The 16,263-nt window shown below is 43.1% G+C and overlaps 1 protein-coding gene across 1 annotated transcript in view; it reads left to right on the top strand.

Moving 5' to 3' along the window:
• Window positions 1-5,306: 5,306 nt before the first annotated feature.
• The window catches only part of LOC124654763, a 47,371-nt gene continuing 36,414 nt past the window's right edge, over window positions 5,307-16,263 (top strand). The window contains exon 1 of the mRNA XM_047193752.1: window positions 5,307-5,470. Within this exon, the coding sequence (XP_047049708.1) occupies window positions 5,377-5,470 (94 nt within the window). The 5' untranslated portion in view covers window positions 5,307-5,376. The remainder of the gene's footprint in view (window positions 5,471-16,263) is intronic.

Below are 16,263 nucleotides of genomic sequence, written 5' to 3'. Positions count from 1 at the left end.
CGAACTTTGAAGCTATATTGTGTGTGACAATATTAGTGACATATTTCAGACAAATGGAATTAAGGTTCCACCGTAAGATCAAACATATTTAATGCCAACTCTTTTGGAAATGAGTGATGCGTTGAGACGCAAATGAATTACAAAATACATACGTTTCGAGCGTGTCGATCCGATGACTAAAAACCTCTCCCGTGAGCAATACATGATAAAGCACCAGAAGGCCAAGGTGTTATATCTTTACAAATGTAAACTAGATTATTGACTCTAGTGCAAGTGGGAGACTGAAGGAGATATGCCCTAGAGGCAATAATAAAAGTAGTTATTATTTATATCTCTATGTTTATGATAAATGTTTATATATCATGCTAGAATTGTATTAACCGAAACATTAGTACATGTGTGATATGTAGACAAACAAGAAGTCCCTAGTATGCCTCTTAAACTAGCTTGTTGATTAATGGATGATTAGTTTCATAATCATGAACATTGGATGTTATTAATAACAAGGTTATATCATTGTATGAATGATGTAATGGACACACCCAATTAAGCGTAGCATAAGATCTCGTCATTTAGTTATTTGCTATAAGCTTTCGATACATAGTTACCTAGTCCTTATGACCATGAGATCATATAAATCACTTATACCGGAAAGGTACTTTGATTACACCAAACACCACCGCGTAAATGGGTGGCTATAAAGGTGGGATTAAGTATCCGGAAAGTATGAGTTGAGGCATATGGATCAACAAGTGGGATTTGTCCATCCCGATGACGGATAGATATACTCGGGCCCTCTCGGTGGAATGTCGTCTAATGTCTTGCAAGCATATGAATAAGTTCATAAGAGACCACATACCACGGTACGTAGTAAAGAGTACTTGTCGGAGACGAGGTTGAACAAGGTATAGAGTGATACCGAAGATCAAACCTCGGACAAGTAAAATATCGCGAGACAAAGGGAATTGGTAATGTATGTGAATGGTTCATTCGATCACTAAAGTCATCGTTGAATATGTGGGAGCCATTATGGATCTCCGGATCCCGCTATTGGTTATTGGTCGGAGTGAGTACTCAACCATGTCCGCATAGTTCTCGAACCGTAGGGTGACACACTTAAAGTTGGATGTTGAAATGGTAGTACTTGAATTATGGAATGGAGTTCGAATATTTGTTCGGAGTCCCGGATGAGATCCCGGACATCACGAGGAGTTCCGGAATGGTCCGGAGAATAAGATTCATATATAGGATGTCATTTTATGTGAAATAAAATGTCGCGGAAGGTTCTATGGAAGGTTCTAGAAGGTTCTAGAAAAGTCCGGAAGAAACCACCAAGGAAGGTGGAGTCCACAAGGGACTCCACCTCCATGGCCGGCCAGCCCTAGATGGGGTGGAGTCCCAAGTGGACTCCACCATAGGGGGCCGGCCACCCCCACATGGGAGGTGGGAATCCCACCTTTGGGTGGGAGTCCTAGTTGGGCTAGGATTGCCCCCTCCTATGGAAGGATTTGGTTTCGGGTCTTATTCGAAGACTTGGACACCAACACTTGGGTTCCACCTATATAATGAGGGGCATAGGGGAGGGGGCCGGCCACACCACAAGCCCATAGCTTGGCCGCACCCCTAGGTGGCCGGCCACCCCCTCTCCCAAACCCTAGCCGCCCCCTCTCTCCTCCTCTTCTCCCGCACGCTTAGCGAAGCTCCGCCGGAGATCTCCACCGCCACCACCACCACGCCGTCGTGCTGCCGGATTCAAGGAGGAGCTACTACTTCCGCTGCCCGCTGGAACGGGGAGAAGGACGTTGTCTTCATCAACAACCGAACGTGTGACCGAGTACGGAGGTGCTGCCCGTTCGTGGCGCCGGAACCGATCGTGATCAAGATCTTCTACGCGCTTTGCAAGCGGCAAGTGAACGTCTACCGCAGCAACAAGAGCCTCATCTTGTAGGCTTTGGAATCTCTTCAAGGGTGAGACTCGATACCCCCTCGTTGCTACCGTCTTCTAGATTGCATCTTGGCTTGGATTGCGTGTTCGCGGTAGGAAATTTTTTGTTTTCTATGCAACGTTATCCTACACTTATTTACTACATTAGTAGTCATTCTTATTTGTTTTGATAATTTATTAACCAATCGTCATAGCTCAAGGCTTAACCATCAACTTATCTCTTGGCACAATCTTCTTTCTACTCCACCAGCGAGAACGGTGGCATGGCTACCGTCGGTGCGGTGGACATGGTGGTCTTTCCACGAGCCGTCGTGGTAGACTGGCTTCGTGAACGGCTGTGTGGTGTTGGTTGTGGTAGTGAGAGGTAATATCACCATGTGGAAAAAAGGTGAGCTTATAGTTAATCTCATGTGCAACCAAGCCAAAGGCGGAGTTTCGTAGGTGGATGTATCGAACTGAAATAAGTCAATTTACCAAGTTGAGGCATTTCGATTTGGATTTCACATCAAGATAAAAAAGACTCATGCGCCCTTGAGAGCATTCTCTTCACTTGCAACGAAAAACCATTCCAAGCGAGAAAATGGCTTGCGCGCTAACGCCTTTTGAGTAATCCAATAACTTAAGAATTGAGAGTAACAAAGGCCAGATGCAACAAATATGAAAATTCGCCATGAAAATGACTCTTTTTCTAAGTTATACCAGTGGCGTTCCTGGTGTAGCATCTAGGGCACGTTCATGTGTTTAGTCTTAACCCTTGAGATTCAGATTTCAATAGAGATTGGATTCGTCGCATCTAGAGGAAGAGGCCTAACTAGCGAGTGATCCCAGTCCACGGCAGAGAACAAGACAACACGAGAACGTGCATTTGTTCGCTTCTTTTCCACCAAATGGGAAAATCAAATTCAATAAGGATTGGTTCACCCCACTAGAATCCTGAGGATCTTCTATATTATTATATAGAATCAATTTATCACTCATTGAGTGAGTGAACCTGACTTGTCTTTTATGTGAAAAGATCCCGCTAACCTCAGCCACAATACAACAATTCTCGCAATCCTCAATGTAAAAATACAGTGCAGCGTGCAAGAAATGATGGATTTCTTTCACCAACAAGAGCATTGTGATAATTGGAAGGATTCATCATCTCAAACTGATAGGAAAGGAAAGTATCAAGGTGGTTTGGATGAAGTATGACGATGTTATATAGACATGCTTGTAACTATTAAGAGTCATGATATTCTATATAATGTAAATATTCCCTCAAAAAGAGCTTGATTCTCGTGCAAAATGATCAATATGTAAAATCTAAACAAGTAATTGCGGAGATTCGTGCCGAAACCCCCATTTTACATTTTAAAGAAAGGGCGGCTTATCCGAGTGAGTTTTATGGACCCACCGGGCCAGAAGCTTCTCAAGCTCAGGTATTTACTTTTCTAGTTAGAAATCAACGTCTTGGAACTAATGTGGGATCTGTCTCAAGGGCCCACAAGTTTAGGTAAATATCTAATGTGTTTCCCAATTGGGAGGTTATCTTTGGAGGGAAAACTATGCGTTTTCGGGACCTTCACGCTCCATGGTTAGAACCTGTAAGGGGCCCCAATGGTTTGGACTTGAATAGGTTGAAAAACGACATACAACCTTGGCAAGAACAACGTGTTCAGCAAAATATATGGCCCACATCCATTTAGGATCTTTAAAATCTATGGATGGCGTAGCTACCGAGATCAATGCAGTTAATTATGTCTCTCCTAGAAGTTGGTTATCAACTTCTTATTTTGTTCTAGGGTTCTTCTTTATTGTAGGCCATTTTATGGAATGTAGGAAGAGCCAAGCTGATGCAGCAAGTTTGGAAAAGGGAATCGATCGTGATTTGGAACATGTTCTTTACATGAGTCCTCTTAACAAAGTTTTACTTATTTATACCTTTTCTAATGTTTTTTTTTGTTCTAGCTCGGTTGTTCCATCTAGCCAAGCCACCTTGTTGAATCGAAATAAAGAATACCAATATTTGATGATTTTGTCGGCATCCAACTATTCTCAAATTGGCTTATTGAAGAACCCAAAACATCCCAATACGATAAAAGAATTTAATTGTAGAATTCCTATATATTTGAGATTTTTTTGGGTTAGTGATTTCTTGCTTGCATTGGGCATTTAATATTCATGTGTAGTGATCGGGGCTTCCATAGCCGCCATATACCTCCTGCATGCCCTTCTGGGTTGAAGATTCCTACTCCTTACTGTGTGAGCAGTGGATGGCACAACTTTTTCTAGAGGACAACATTGACTGTCTTGCCTTATGGATTGTACTTCCTATTAGTTCATGGGAGATAAAACCTATATGAATTTTAGAATATCTAAAAAAGTACGGCCTTAGTCGCGCATTGGTGTGAGCGAGGGGGAGATTCAGAACCTGCCGCTATGGCATATTGCCAGCCGATACAATTGGAAAGCGAGACCAAACACTCTAGACTCTTACTGTAAAGTGGAACAAATCTTTGAAGCGCGTTCAATTGATTCATTATCCCTGAATCTCGAAAGGAGAATTGAGGATTGGAATAAATGTATACCAAGAAATCTTGGGATCCCATGGGGATTCTTGATTGGAGCTAAGCTAACCATAGCTCAAAGTTGTATTTCTCGACCAAATGACATGCGATAGTCTACCTTAAGTAGGACCATAGAGATCTTATGTTTGTGGCGAAAAATAAGCGGTTCTATCACAACCAAGGAAGTTTCTATGAGTGACCGACCCTTGGTAAACGCCGATTGATACATATCAATGTTAATAGGTGGATGAGTGTTATTAAAGACAATGTTTGTTCCTCTTCTTGAAATAATTTTCATGACTATCCAGATGCTACTGATTGGCCTGAAACAAACAAAGTAACACATAGGTATTGGTGATGCAACCCAACCTATCAAACAAACGAGAAAAAAAATGGCTCAAGTCGTTTTTGAGATGGAGCATGCTCCACAGACCATGTCCTTAGTTACTTTGCTCTGTACGCTGATCTCACGAGAAAAGCGTGCAAGAGAAGGAAAGACTAGCACAAATGTCGGTATGCCCCCGAGTGAACCAGTGGCCTCTACTCTACTGATCCAGTGCTCCATATTTCCAAGCTCGGTGGTCGGTCGGTCCTCTATTCCTTGTCCGTTTCCGCTTCGTCTTCCACCTTGCCTAATCCGGCTCCCGCTCCCCACCCTCGTGCTCCTACTCGCTCCCCCCCTCCAATCGCCTCCGCGCCGCCTATATAACCCCCGCCCCACCCACGCAGCCGCCTCCCCTCCCCAATCCGACACCGCCGAGGTAGCTAGGTCACGAGGATCCCCATTCCGGACCGCCGCTAGGCTGGCTGTCTTTCTTGCCGCCGCCGCCAGCCTTGGCTAACCGCCGTCCGGCCTGGTAGGCGGCGCCCATCCTCCCAGCCATGGGGGGTCGCAACCGGCGATGGCACGCGAAGCGCCACCACGGCGGCTCTCCGAACCCTCGTCCCTCGGTCCCGTCGTATCCTGGACTTCCTGGTACGGTTCGTCGGTTCGCAACCTCCCCCTCCCTCTCTCTCTATATATCTCTGCGATACGATTGGGATTCAATGGTAAATCTCCTACGGTCTAAGGGCATCTACAATGGAGGTCGCTATCTGTTATTTTGTGATCCAAATTCATATACTAAAGGGAGGCTAACTTCTGACGAGCGGAGCGAGGCCCGTCGCCGGAGGCTTGGGCCAAAGCGTAGCGTAGTCAGAAGTTAGCCCATATGTCGTGCCCTACAGGGACGCCTGCGGGGGTGCGGGGGCGGCAGCCCCGCTGCACTGGATCGTTGCCACCGCCTATTTATATTCCCCGTAAGCCGCCGTTAGGGTTATCATCGCATCATTGTACACCCACGGCGTTTGTAAACACCACCGAAATAGTGAAGTTTTGTTGGCCGGCGCCCGTGGTTTTTCCCTTGTGTGTTGCAAGGGTTTTCCACGTTAAAATCTCGTGTCCCCTGCAGTGTTTTATTTTTCGTTCTTCGTTTATTGTGCATCTCAATTATAACAAGTGGTATCAGAGCCCGTGTTCTTTGGATCTAGGGTTTACGAGATGTCGTCACTGAAGTTCGATCTACCGCAGCTGGACTACACCACGAGATTTGCTTTGTGGCAAGTGAAGATGAGGGCAATTCTCGCCCAATCTTCAGATCCGGATGAAGCGATCGATGCTTTCGGCGAGAAGCGAAGGATACCTGGACCGATGCGGAGAAGCGGAAAGACCGTAAGGCTTTATCGTTGATTCAACTCCATCTCGTCCAATAATATTCTGCAGGAAGTGCTGCAGGAGAAAACCACCGCCGAGTTATGGGTCAAACTAGAGGAGATCTGTTTGTCCAAGGATCTCACGGGCAGATTGCACGTGAAGATGAAGTCTGTTCTCGCATAAGTTGCAAGAGGGAGGTTCGGTAATGAATCACCTATCTTCCCGGAAAGAGATTGTTTCGATTTGCGGTCTATAGAAGTTAAGTATGAGGATGAGGATTTAGGTCTTCTTCTTTTATGCTCGCTGCCTAATTCTTTCAGTAATTTTCGTGACACCATATTATTGAGCCGCGACAAACTAACTCTCGCGGAAGTTTATGATGCTCTCCAACAAAAGGAGAAAATGAAATCTATGGTGCAGGCTGAAAGTTCGTCCTCCAAGGCGGAGGCGTTAGAGGTCCGTGGCGGGACTGAGCAGCGAGATAACTACTACCACAACAACGAGAGATAAGAGCAAGGGCGATAGAGGTCGCTCAAAGTCCAAAGGACGTGACAAGTTCTGCAGGTATTGTAAGAAATCTAGCCACAATATTGATGATTGTTGGAAGCTGCAGAACAAGGAGAAAAGGAACGGAACTTATCAACCGAAAAATAATGATGGTAATGGTAAGGCTGCCGTTGTCACCGGTAAGGGTGAGGCTGTCGTTGTTGCTGGTAGTGATTGTTCGATGGAGATTGCTTAGCTGTTTTGGCCGCATGTGTTTCACGTGATGATGAATGGATTCTTGATACCGCATGTTCGTTTCATATTTGCTGTAACAAAGATTGGTTCGAGTTCTTATGAGTCCGTGCGAGTGGAGATTTTGTGCGTGTGGGGAATGACAACCAAGTGCAGCATTGTTGGCATTGGTTCCGTTCGAATCAAGACCCATGATGGGATGACACGCACGTTGACAGGAGTGAAACACATACCCTCCATGGCGAGGAATTTGATCTCTTTGAGTACCCTTGATTGTGACGGGTACAAGTACAAAGGTGGGAACAAACTTTTGAAGGTATCATCAGGTTCTCTCATTATTATGATTGGTGATATGAATTCTGCGAAATTATATGTCCTTAGAGGTAGCACTTTGCCCGGTATTGCTGCTGCTGTTAGTTCCGATGAAACTAGTAAGACTAACCTTTGGCACAAGCGTCTTGGACATATGAGTGAGCTTGGCATGGCAGAATTGGCAAAGAGAGAGCTAATTGATGGCTGCGATTTAGGTAATCTTGAGTTCACGTGAGCACCGCATCTTTGGTAAGCATAAAAGAGTAAAATTTAATGCTTCCGTTCATACCACCAAAGGCATTTTAGATTATGTACACGCTGATGTTTGGGGTCCGTCCCGTAGAACTTCTAATGGTGGTGCTAATTACATGCTTACAATTATTGATGATTACTCAAGAAAAGTGTGGCCATATTTCCTGAAACATAAATCTGATGTTTTTAATGCTTTTAAGAAGTGGAAAGTTATGGTAGAAACCCAAACTGAAAAGAAGGTTAAGATACTCCGTACTGACAATGGTATGGAATTTTGTTCAAATGAATTTGATGAGTTTTGCAACAATGATGGGATGGTAAGACATCATACCATTCCGTACACCCCTCAACAGAATGGCGTGGCTGAACGCATGAACAGGACCATTATTTCGAGGGCTCGCTGCATGTTGTCTAATGCAAAGATGCATAGAGGTTTTTGGGCTGAAGCAGCCTCCACCGCATGTTATCTCATCAACAGGTCACCTTCTGTTCCACTTGATAAGAAAACTCCAATTGAGGTATGGTGCTGGTTCGCTCGCTGATTATTCAGATTTGAGAGTTTTCGGTTGACCTGCTTACGCTCATGTTGATAATGGAAAGTTGGAGCCAAGGGCTCGTTAAGTGCATCTTCCTTGGTTATGGTTCGGGAGTTAAGGCATATAGATTATGGAATCCCGAAACTAAGAAAATTGTGTTGAGCAGGAATGTCGTTTTTAATGAGGCGGTTATGTTTAATGATAGTCCGTCTATCGATATTTCGATGCTATTGATTCTCCCGATGTTTCGATGATGAGCAACACTAGAATTGGCGTGCAGGTGGAGCACGCAAAGGAGAATGAAAATGTGTTTCCTGAAACCAACAATGATGATAATGATGTTCCACCTTCACCACCTTTTGTTCAGCGACAAGGACGGTCTATTGTCGCTGACCGCCCTAAGAGAAATATTACACCTCCTACCCGATTAATTCAAGAATGTGATATTGTTGTTTATGCTTTGAGTTGTGCTGAACAGGTGGAGCATGATATTGAACCAGCTACATATACTGAAGCCATTGCTTCGGTTGATAAAGAAAAGTGGGTAGGTGCGATGCAAGAAGAGATGCAATCGCTTGAAAAGAATGGCACATGGGATGTTGTGCACTTACCTAAACAAAAGAAGGCTGTCCGCTGCAAGTGGATATTCAAAAGAAAGGAAGGTTTGTCTCCTAATGAGCCTCCACGGTTTAAGGCAAGGTTAGTAGCAAAAGGTTTCGACTCAAATTCCAGGTGTTGATTATAATGATGTATTCTCCCCGGTTGTGAAGCATAGTTCTATTCGTGCTTTCTTTGGTATTGTTGCTATGCATGATCTTGAGCTTGAGCAGCTAGATGTAAAGACTGCACTTCTGCATGGTGAGTTGGAGGAGGATATATATATGGACCAACCTGAAGGTTATGTTGTGCCTGGTAAGGAGGATCTTGTTTGCAAATTAAAGAGGTCCCTTTATGGTCCGAAACAGTCGCCACGACAGAGTGGTATAAAAGGTTTGATTCATTTATGCTTACACATGGTTTTGAGAGATCTCAGTATGATAGTTGTGTGTATATCAAGTTTGTTAATGGATCACCTATTTATTTGCTGCTATATGTTGATGATATGTTGATTGCTGCCAAGAGCATGAAAGAGATCACTACTTTAAAGAATCAATTAAGTAGTGAGTTTGAGATGAAGGATCTTGGTCCTGCTAAGAAAATACTAGGCATGGAAATCAAAAGGGACGAAAGTCTAGTTTGTTGTTTCTTAGTCGGGAAAAGTACATTGAGAAAGTTCTTCATCGTTTTAATATGCATGATGCAAAGTCAGTTACTACTCCTATTGCTTCTCATTTCAAGTTGTCAGCTTTGCAATGTCCTAGCTCTAAAGATGATATTGAGTACATGTCTCGAGTTCCCTATTCTAGTGCTGTTGGTTCCTTGATGTATGCCATGGTTTGTTCACGTCCTGATCTATCATATGCTATGAGTTTGGTCAGTCGATACATGGCTAATCCTGGTAAAGAACATTGGAAAGCTGTTCGGTGGATTTTCAGGTACCTTCGCGGCACATCAAAAGCTTGCTTGAGGTTTGGCAGGATTGGTGAGGGGCTCGCCGGATATGTGGATTCAGATTATGCTCGGCGATTTGGATCGGAGAAGGTCCCTCACAGGTTATGTGTTTACTCGTTGGTGGATGTGTCTGTTAGGCTGGAAGGCTACTTTGCGGGATGCTCGTTGCACAATCTACTACCGAGGCTGAGTACATGGCTATTGCCGAGGCAGGTAAAGAGGTCTGTTTGGCTGAAAGGGTTATATGCTGAGCTTTGTGGAGATAATTCTTGCATTAAGTTGTTCAGTGACAGTCAAAGTGCTATTTATCTTACTAAAGATCAGATGTTCCATGATAGGACAAAGCACATTGATATTAAGTACCACGCAATCGGAGATGTGGTTGCAAAAGGTAAAGTGAAGGTATGCAAGATTAGTACTCATGATAATCCTGCTGATATGATGACTAAGCCTGTCCCTCGTGTCCAAGTTTGAGCTTTGCTCAAGCTTGGTTGGTATAACTGTTTAGCCCAAGTGGCTATTGGCGCCAGCAAGTGTTTTCTTTGTTGATTCAGGTGATTGTTGAAGTTCATGCTACAAGGAATTTGTCTCAAGGTGGAGTTTGTTATTTTGTGATCCAAATTCATATACTAAAGGGAGGCTAACTTCTGACGAGCGGAGCGAGGCCCGTCGCCGGAGGCTTGGGCCAAAGCGTAGCGTAGTCGAAGTTAGCCCATATGTCGTGCCCTACAGGGACGCCTGCGGGGGGCGGCAGCCCCCCGCGGTACGGATCGTTGCCACCGCCTATTTATATTCCCTGTAAGCCGCCGTTAGGGTTATCATCGCATCATTGTACACCCACGGCGTTTGTAAACACCACCGAAATAGTGAAGTTTTGCTGGCTGGCGCCCGTGGTTTTTCCCTTGTGTGTTGCAAGGGTTTTCCACGTTAAAATCTCGTGTCCCCTGCAGTGTTTTATTTTTCGTTCTTCGTTTATTGTGCATCTCAATTATAACACTATCTACGGACGCCAGGATCAATATCCCGATAGATCGGCAGTTCAGGTTTTGGTTCCTGGCGTCTCTTCGGTATAGACGCGGCATAGACGCAAGAACTGGCGTCGACCGCTTAGCCATTTTCTTGCCTTTACTGAGTGTAGCCTGTAGAGGAATGAGGGAAGCGGCCGGGCAGTTAGGCATCCATGATTAGCGTCTACCGCTGGGAGATAGGACGCTTAGAATATTATCAGATTTCTTTAATTACTTTTTTAAGGCTAAGCGTCCATATTAGCGTCTTCCATTGTACTTGCCCTAAGGGCATGTACAATGGGGGGCGCTAGGATCTATTTCCCCTCCAATGAGCAGTTAAGTTTTAAAATCCTGGCGCCTGTGTGCAATAGACGCAAGAGAAGGAGTCGACGCTTGGTCTGCTTTTTCCATATACCAGCATGACGCAAGAAGGACATGAGGCATGCAGTTGGTCAGTTAAGCATCTGCTATTAGCGTCTACCACTGGGAAGACGAGCGCTTGGATGTTATATAATTCAATAGTATTTAAATTTTCCTCTGTAAGCGTCTGAATAAGCGTCCTCCATTGGACATGCCCTAATCAGGCCAGAACCTCGCCGATCTAGACATCTGTTTTTTGATTCTCGCTATGTCTTGATTTTCATTTCTGTCTAACGTGCTGGGGGAAACGGACCTGTCTACCGATTCAGTTCGCACCATCCTGGGAATGACGCACAGCTAATGTAGATTGGTATCTGGTCCAGCCGATTCAGGCTTAGAACCAGAGTTGAGTTACTGGTGCCTTCCAGGCTTTTACGTTTGTTGAAACTGTTCTTACCATCGGAAAATCTTGGGCCGCAAGGCCAGAAAATTGCTAGCTTTGTTTGACTAACCTTACCTGCCTATTGGAGATAGCCATTCCTAGTTTCAGTAGGGTGGGTGCTGCAGTTGCAAGGTGCATATCATGTATGTATCTACAACAGTACAAGTGGGTAAAAAAAATTAGCTGCAGTCTGCTACAATGTATCACTCACCTGCTCTGCCAAGATTTGAATCTGAGTCTTAACCAGGCAATATCAATTTGACGTAATGGCATCTTTCAGGGAGACCGGCATGGTAGTGATAAGAAAATTCAAGTTCTGCTGTTTTAGGATGCACCGTATTTTGTAAAGCATAGAAAAATCATAGCCCTGCCTTCCCCTGATCCATGAGAAGACAACTATGGCTGGAGAAGCAAAATTTAGTACCGCCTGATCCACGAGAAGACAATACTTGATAAAAGATACTCCATGGTAATGGTGGAGTATTTTTATCTGGTCATAGTTGCATGGTTGTTCTGAGTAACCTGAACCCAGACATAGCATGGCTTGGATATAGAGGGAAAGAACTAAGATATAATGTTCATACATACTAATTTTCTAAAACTGGATTAGTTTTAAGACTCAAAAGTGTTCTAAAAAGTACTACGTGGATTTAACTCATCTAATAGAAGCCGATTTTCTGTACAACCAATTTCTCTATCTTGAGGGAGAGGCAAATTAAAGTGAGATAAAGAATATCCAGCATCTCGTAGCAATTTGTCCAATTCAATCAAGAGATATGTAGATGGATTGTTTATGTGAGTAGCGCCATCATAATTTATGTGTCTAATATCTTCACTCATGTGTGATGCGTGATCATCATACAGTTTGGTAGGATTTGTAACCTCACAAAATAGCAATAAAGTGACGAAAAGTTGCCGTAGCTGGTAAGGTAATGCCCACTGGGCTGCATCATTTAGAGCATTAGACCACTCCTGGTCATCACCAAGGAGACCTAAGGCTTCACACGCAGCTCGAAAGGATATATACTCATGGCCTGCTATAGTATGGATTTCAGAGAATGACTTAGGGCCTTTAACAATATGCAGCAGCATTCGTAGATAATAGAGTTCTCCTTGGGCAGGGTTGACATGGGCTACACGACTGATTCTTCTATAGTACCCTTGACAGCTACTCCAAGATTTGTCATTTGCATGCCATGTAAAAAATTGTGGGAATTCAATGTAGGTATATTGTCTAGCATGCGGCATTTGTGCATTTGCCATTAACCATGCAGTTAGCTTAGTTTTGGCACTGTTTGGGTTTTCAATAACTTCTTCTAAGTCGTCATCCTCTGTGTAAACAACATTATTTTCAAATGGTAGATGGACAGGGAGCCTTTCGACTGACGGGTCTGTATGATGGATGTCATACTGAAGTGAACGCCATGCAGCTTCATGTGGAGTTATACATCAACACTCTAGAAAATTGTTTATTTCATTGATAACTTGATTTGAATAATCTGTTGCGGAATATTTTGAATGTAACCCAATGTTAGCACAATCAAATCCTTTTGTTACATATTTGAATAGATATTTATGCAGCCCATCATGATTTACCTTCTCAACATTAATGTGAGCCTGATACTTAACAACCAAGTCTACATTGTGAGGGACAACAAATGTATTATCAATGTCTACATGATTCTTTGGAACGGTTATCCCATTATTCGGACGGGCATATTTGGTAAATCCATTCTCCATTATAGTGGTATGTTCACAGAATTCCTTTGGATAGGACTTTGAGCATTTGCCTTGTACCATGTAGATGGAAGAGGACTTTAGAGGTCCGCAAGGCCCATGTATCATAAAAGAAGACACGGCCGCATATCCTATTGGATCAACTGCTGGATCAGGCAACTGAGCAGATATGTAAGAATCTATCTTTTCAGCATCTAGAGCACCATCTTTGCGTAACCATACGATGATATGAGCATGTGGCAAACCCCGTTTTTGAAACTCAATCGTGTAAACAACTGCATGTAATGTGCATAATTTTTAGAATAACATAAATAATCTGTGAAAGAAAATGTTTCATGGAAAATATTTATGGAGGAACTATACCTGCATTTATTGGGCCAAAGAATTCATGTTTTTCTATATCATCCATTAGAAGATTTAATTTCATTTTGAAGACCTGGTCAATAATATCTGGGCGGTCTGGTGGATGCAGGCCAGGAAAGGGTGCTAAAGCCTCCATGATTTCAGGCCAAGCTGAGTTAGCTGTGAAGGTTATAAATAAATCTGGGCACCCATGTTTTCTGCATATGGCTATGCAGTCTTGATAATTCTGATATAAATAGCGTGGCCCACCAGTGAAGGATGAAGGCAAAATAATCCTCTGGCCAGGTGAAGATCCAGATGTGACACCTTTTGAAACACAGGCTGTTAAAGACTTGTAAGTTGCTGATCTATATTTCTTTTGGAAGCTAGCTTTTCGGTAATGCCTGATTCGCTTCCCTTCAACGCAGCAATAAGCATCCACTTCATAAGCTTGGGTTAATCTTTTACCGCGTAGAGGAGTATTGAAATCACCAGGCCGGTCATGCAACCTATATGCATAGTACTCTAAGATTGTTGCTTTTTTACGCTGCATAGATTCAGATCTATTTGTGGCATGATAGAATAGCTCATCATGGTAACCGACTTCTCCATAAGGGAATAAGATAGGATATTGCATGGACATAAACTTGCCGTGGTCTTCGCTAATTTGTTGTAGGTTTGATGCATGATCTTTTATTATAAGGTCCCTACCAACATCAGTAATTCCAATATCACCAACTACTAACCCAACAACTTCAGATGCGACTGGTGCGCTATATATATCACCATGGGCATCAGGAATACCATACAACCTTATGGTGAAATGATCAGATGAGTCACCACCAGAGAGTCTTATTCTTTCACCTGCGGTTCTAAATAGTTGGACAATGGGATTATGGATATTAAACATCTGTATGAGGGATTGAACCATCTCTTCGTTAGGACAAAATGTTTCATTAGGAGTAGATACAACATTTTTCCTGTTCTCAATCTCGTTGGTAGTATCATGTATTTACAATTGGGCATATTCTGGCCGTTTACCCGTTGACGGAACCAAAGAGCCAACTCGGTGGCATGGCTGGCCACTAATCTTGAAAACGTAAGGACCATGGCCATCATTTATCGATTCATTAACTTTGGCCCCCATTAAAGTTATGGCAAACATTGTGTTGTACCGACGAATATTGTCAAAGAAATGTTTTGCAAGATTGTTATTCTGTGTGGTTAACAACTCCAAGAGTGGCTCAGGTGGTGGGAGGTAGTGTGCAAGCAATATTCTGCCACCTTTGCAACACAAATTATATATAGGATTTGATGTATTTCTATCTCTCCGAATACGCTCTTGATACCAGAAAAAAGCCTGACAGTGTGGGCAATTATGCTGGGGGCCACCAAGATTTAAAGGAGCAAAACATGTTCCTGAAATTAGTGCATATGTAGTAAGGCATCGAGCGTGCACACATAGGATCCCATGGAATAAAGTATATAGGAAAAGATATCAGTTAATCTTACGTCTATGTCTATATCATTGAGCTGTTCCAGAAACAGGTGGCGTTGAAGTTTCTCCAATTGTATGTTGTTCGGAAGGTTGCCGTGATGTTTGAGATATGTGTTGCTATGCATGGGAGTGTTTTTCGTTCAATACATTGGCATTTTTGGCAAGGTGATAATGTTGCTGCTTGTAAGTGCACATAGTTTTGAATTCTGAATCTTCTAATTCTCCAGTTAAATCTTAGAATAAAAACATAAATACTTAGTACCTAGCTAAATCTATTTCTTAGTTTCAGACAGTGCCATAGTCTCTTTTTGATCGATCAACTGATTACCTTCCTTTGCAGGTGCTCCCCTATTACTGTCATATAACATTCCCTTGACGTGCTCTCCAACGCCGGTTCCACTGAATTCTTTACTTCTTACCTTTGCAAATCAGGTACAACCGTCCACACCCTCACAATTACGTATTGGGTCTACATTCCTATCTTCAGTCATTAGCTTATTTCGTACTTTGTACTGCTACTACTTTTCTTACTAATTTACATGTGCTTTCCTCTATTCACACACTTCTTCTACTTCAGTCGCTAATTTCCTTTCTTACTACTGATACTTCAATCGCTATTTTTCATATTTCTTGGTGCTCCTACTTCCATACCAATTGTATTTGTTTGTTTATTAAGACTCAGATTTAAACAACATGGTCAATGAACAAAATTCAAACCATTCTGCACGTCGTGGTCTTCCACGTGGTCGTGGTCATGGTCGCATACGTCGTGCCCCTGATCAGTTGTCTACACCAGACCCAGCTAGCGCAGCGGAAAATCGCCGTAGGCGTAGACAACGTAATAATCCCCATTGTACAGTAGGTCCACAAGTAGGTGGATCATTCTCTGCTTCTTCTTCATCTAGTACACTACAAAGATCAACAAACAAACACACTGATATGCACCCCCAAACATTAGGACTTTTCTGAAAAAAAGGATACATATGGTAGATGCCAAAACCCTTTATAGGGTGACTTCAAACTCTGCCATGGCTGGGACAGGCCCACACCGACTTAATGGCACAATGACCGAAACACACTTGATTTGGATAGGCCACAATCCATCACACAAAAATAAACTCAACTCAAATTAGAAAACAGTTCGAAGCTCCATGATAAAAAACAAGTTTCATTGACGGTGTCCAAAACTCGGGCTTCACCTCATCTTTCCGAGGAATTTCAATGAACTGTCCAAACTTCATAATATATGGCTCCACCTCATCTTTCCGAGGAATTACAACGCAGAACTGTCCAAATTTGTC

The sequence above is a fragment of the Lolium rigidum genome, chromosome 5 (genome assembly GCF_022539505.1).
Source record: "Lolium rigidum isolate FL_2022 chromosome 5, APGP_CSIRO_Lrig_0.1, whole genome shotgun sequence".
Taxonomy (NCBI): domain Eukaryota; kingdom Viridiplantae; phylum Streptophyta; class Magnoliopsida; order Poales; family Poaceae; genus Lolium; species Lolium rigidum.
The sequence above is the reverse complement of the archived record's forward strand: the minus strand, read 5'-3'. Positions and strand labels throughout refer to the sequence as shown.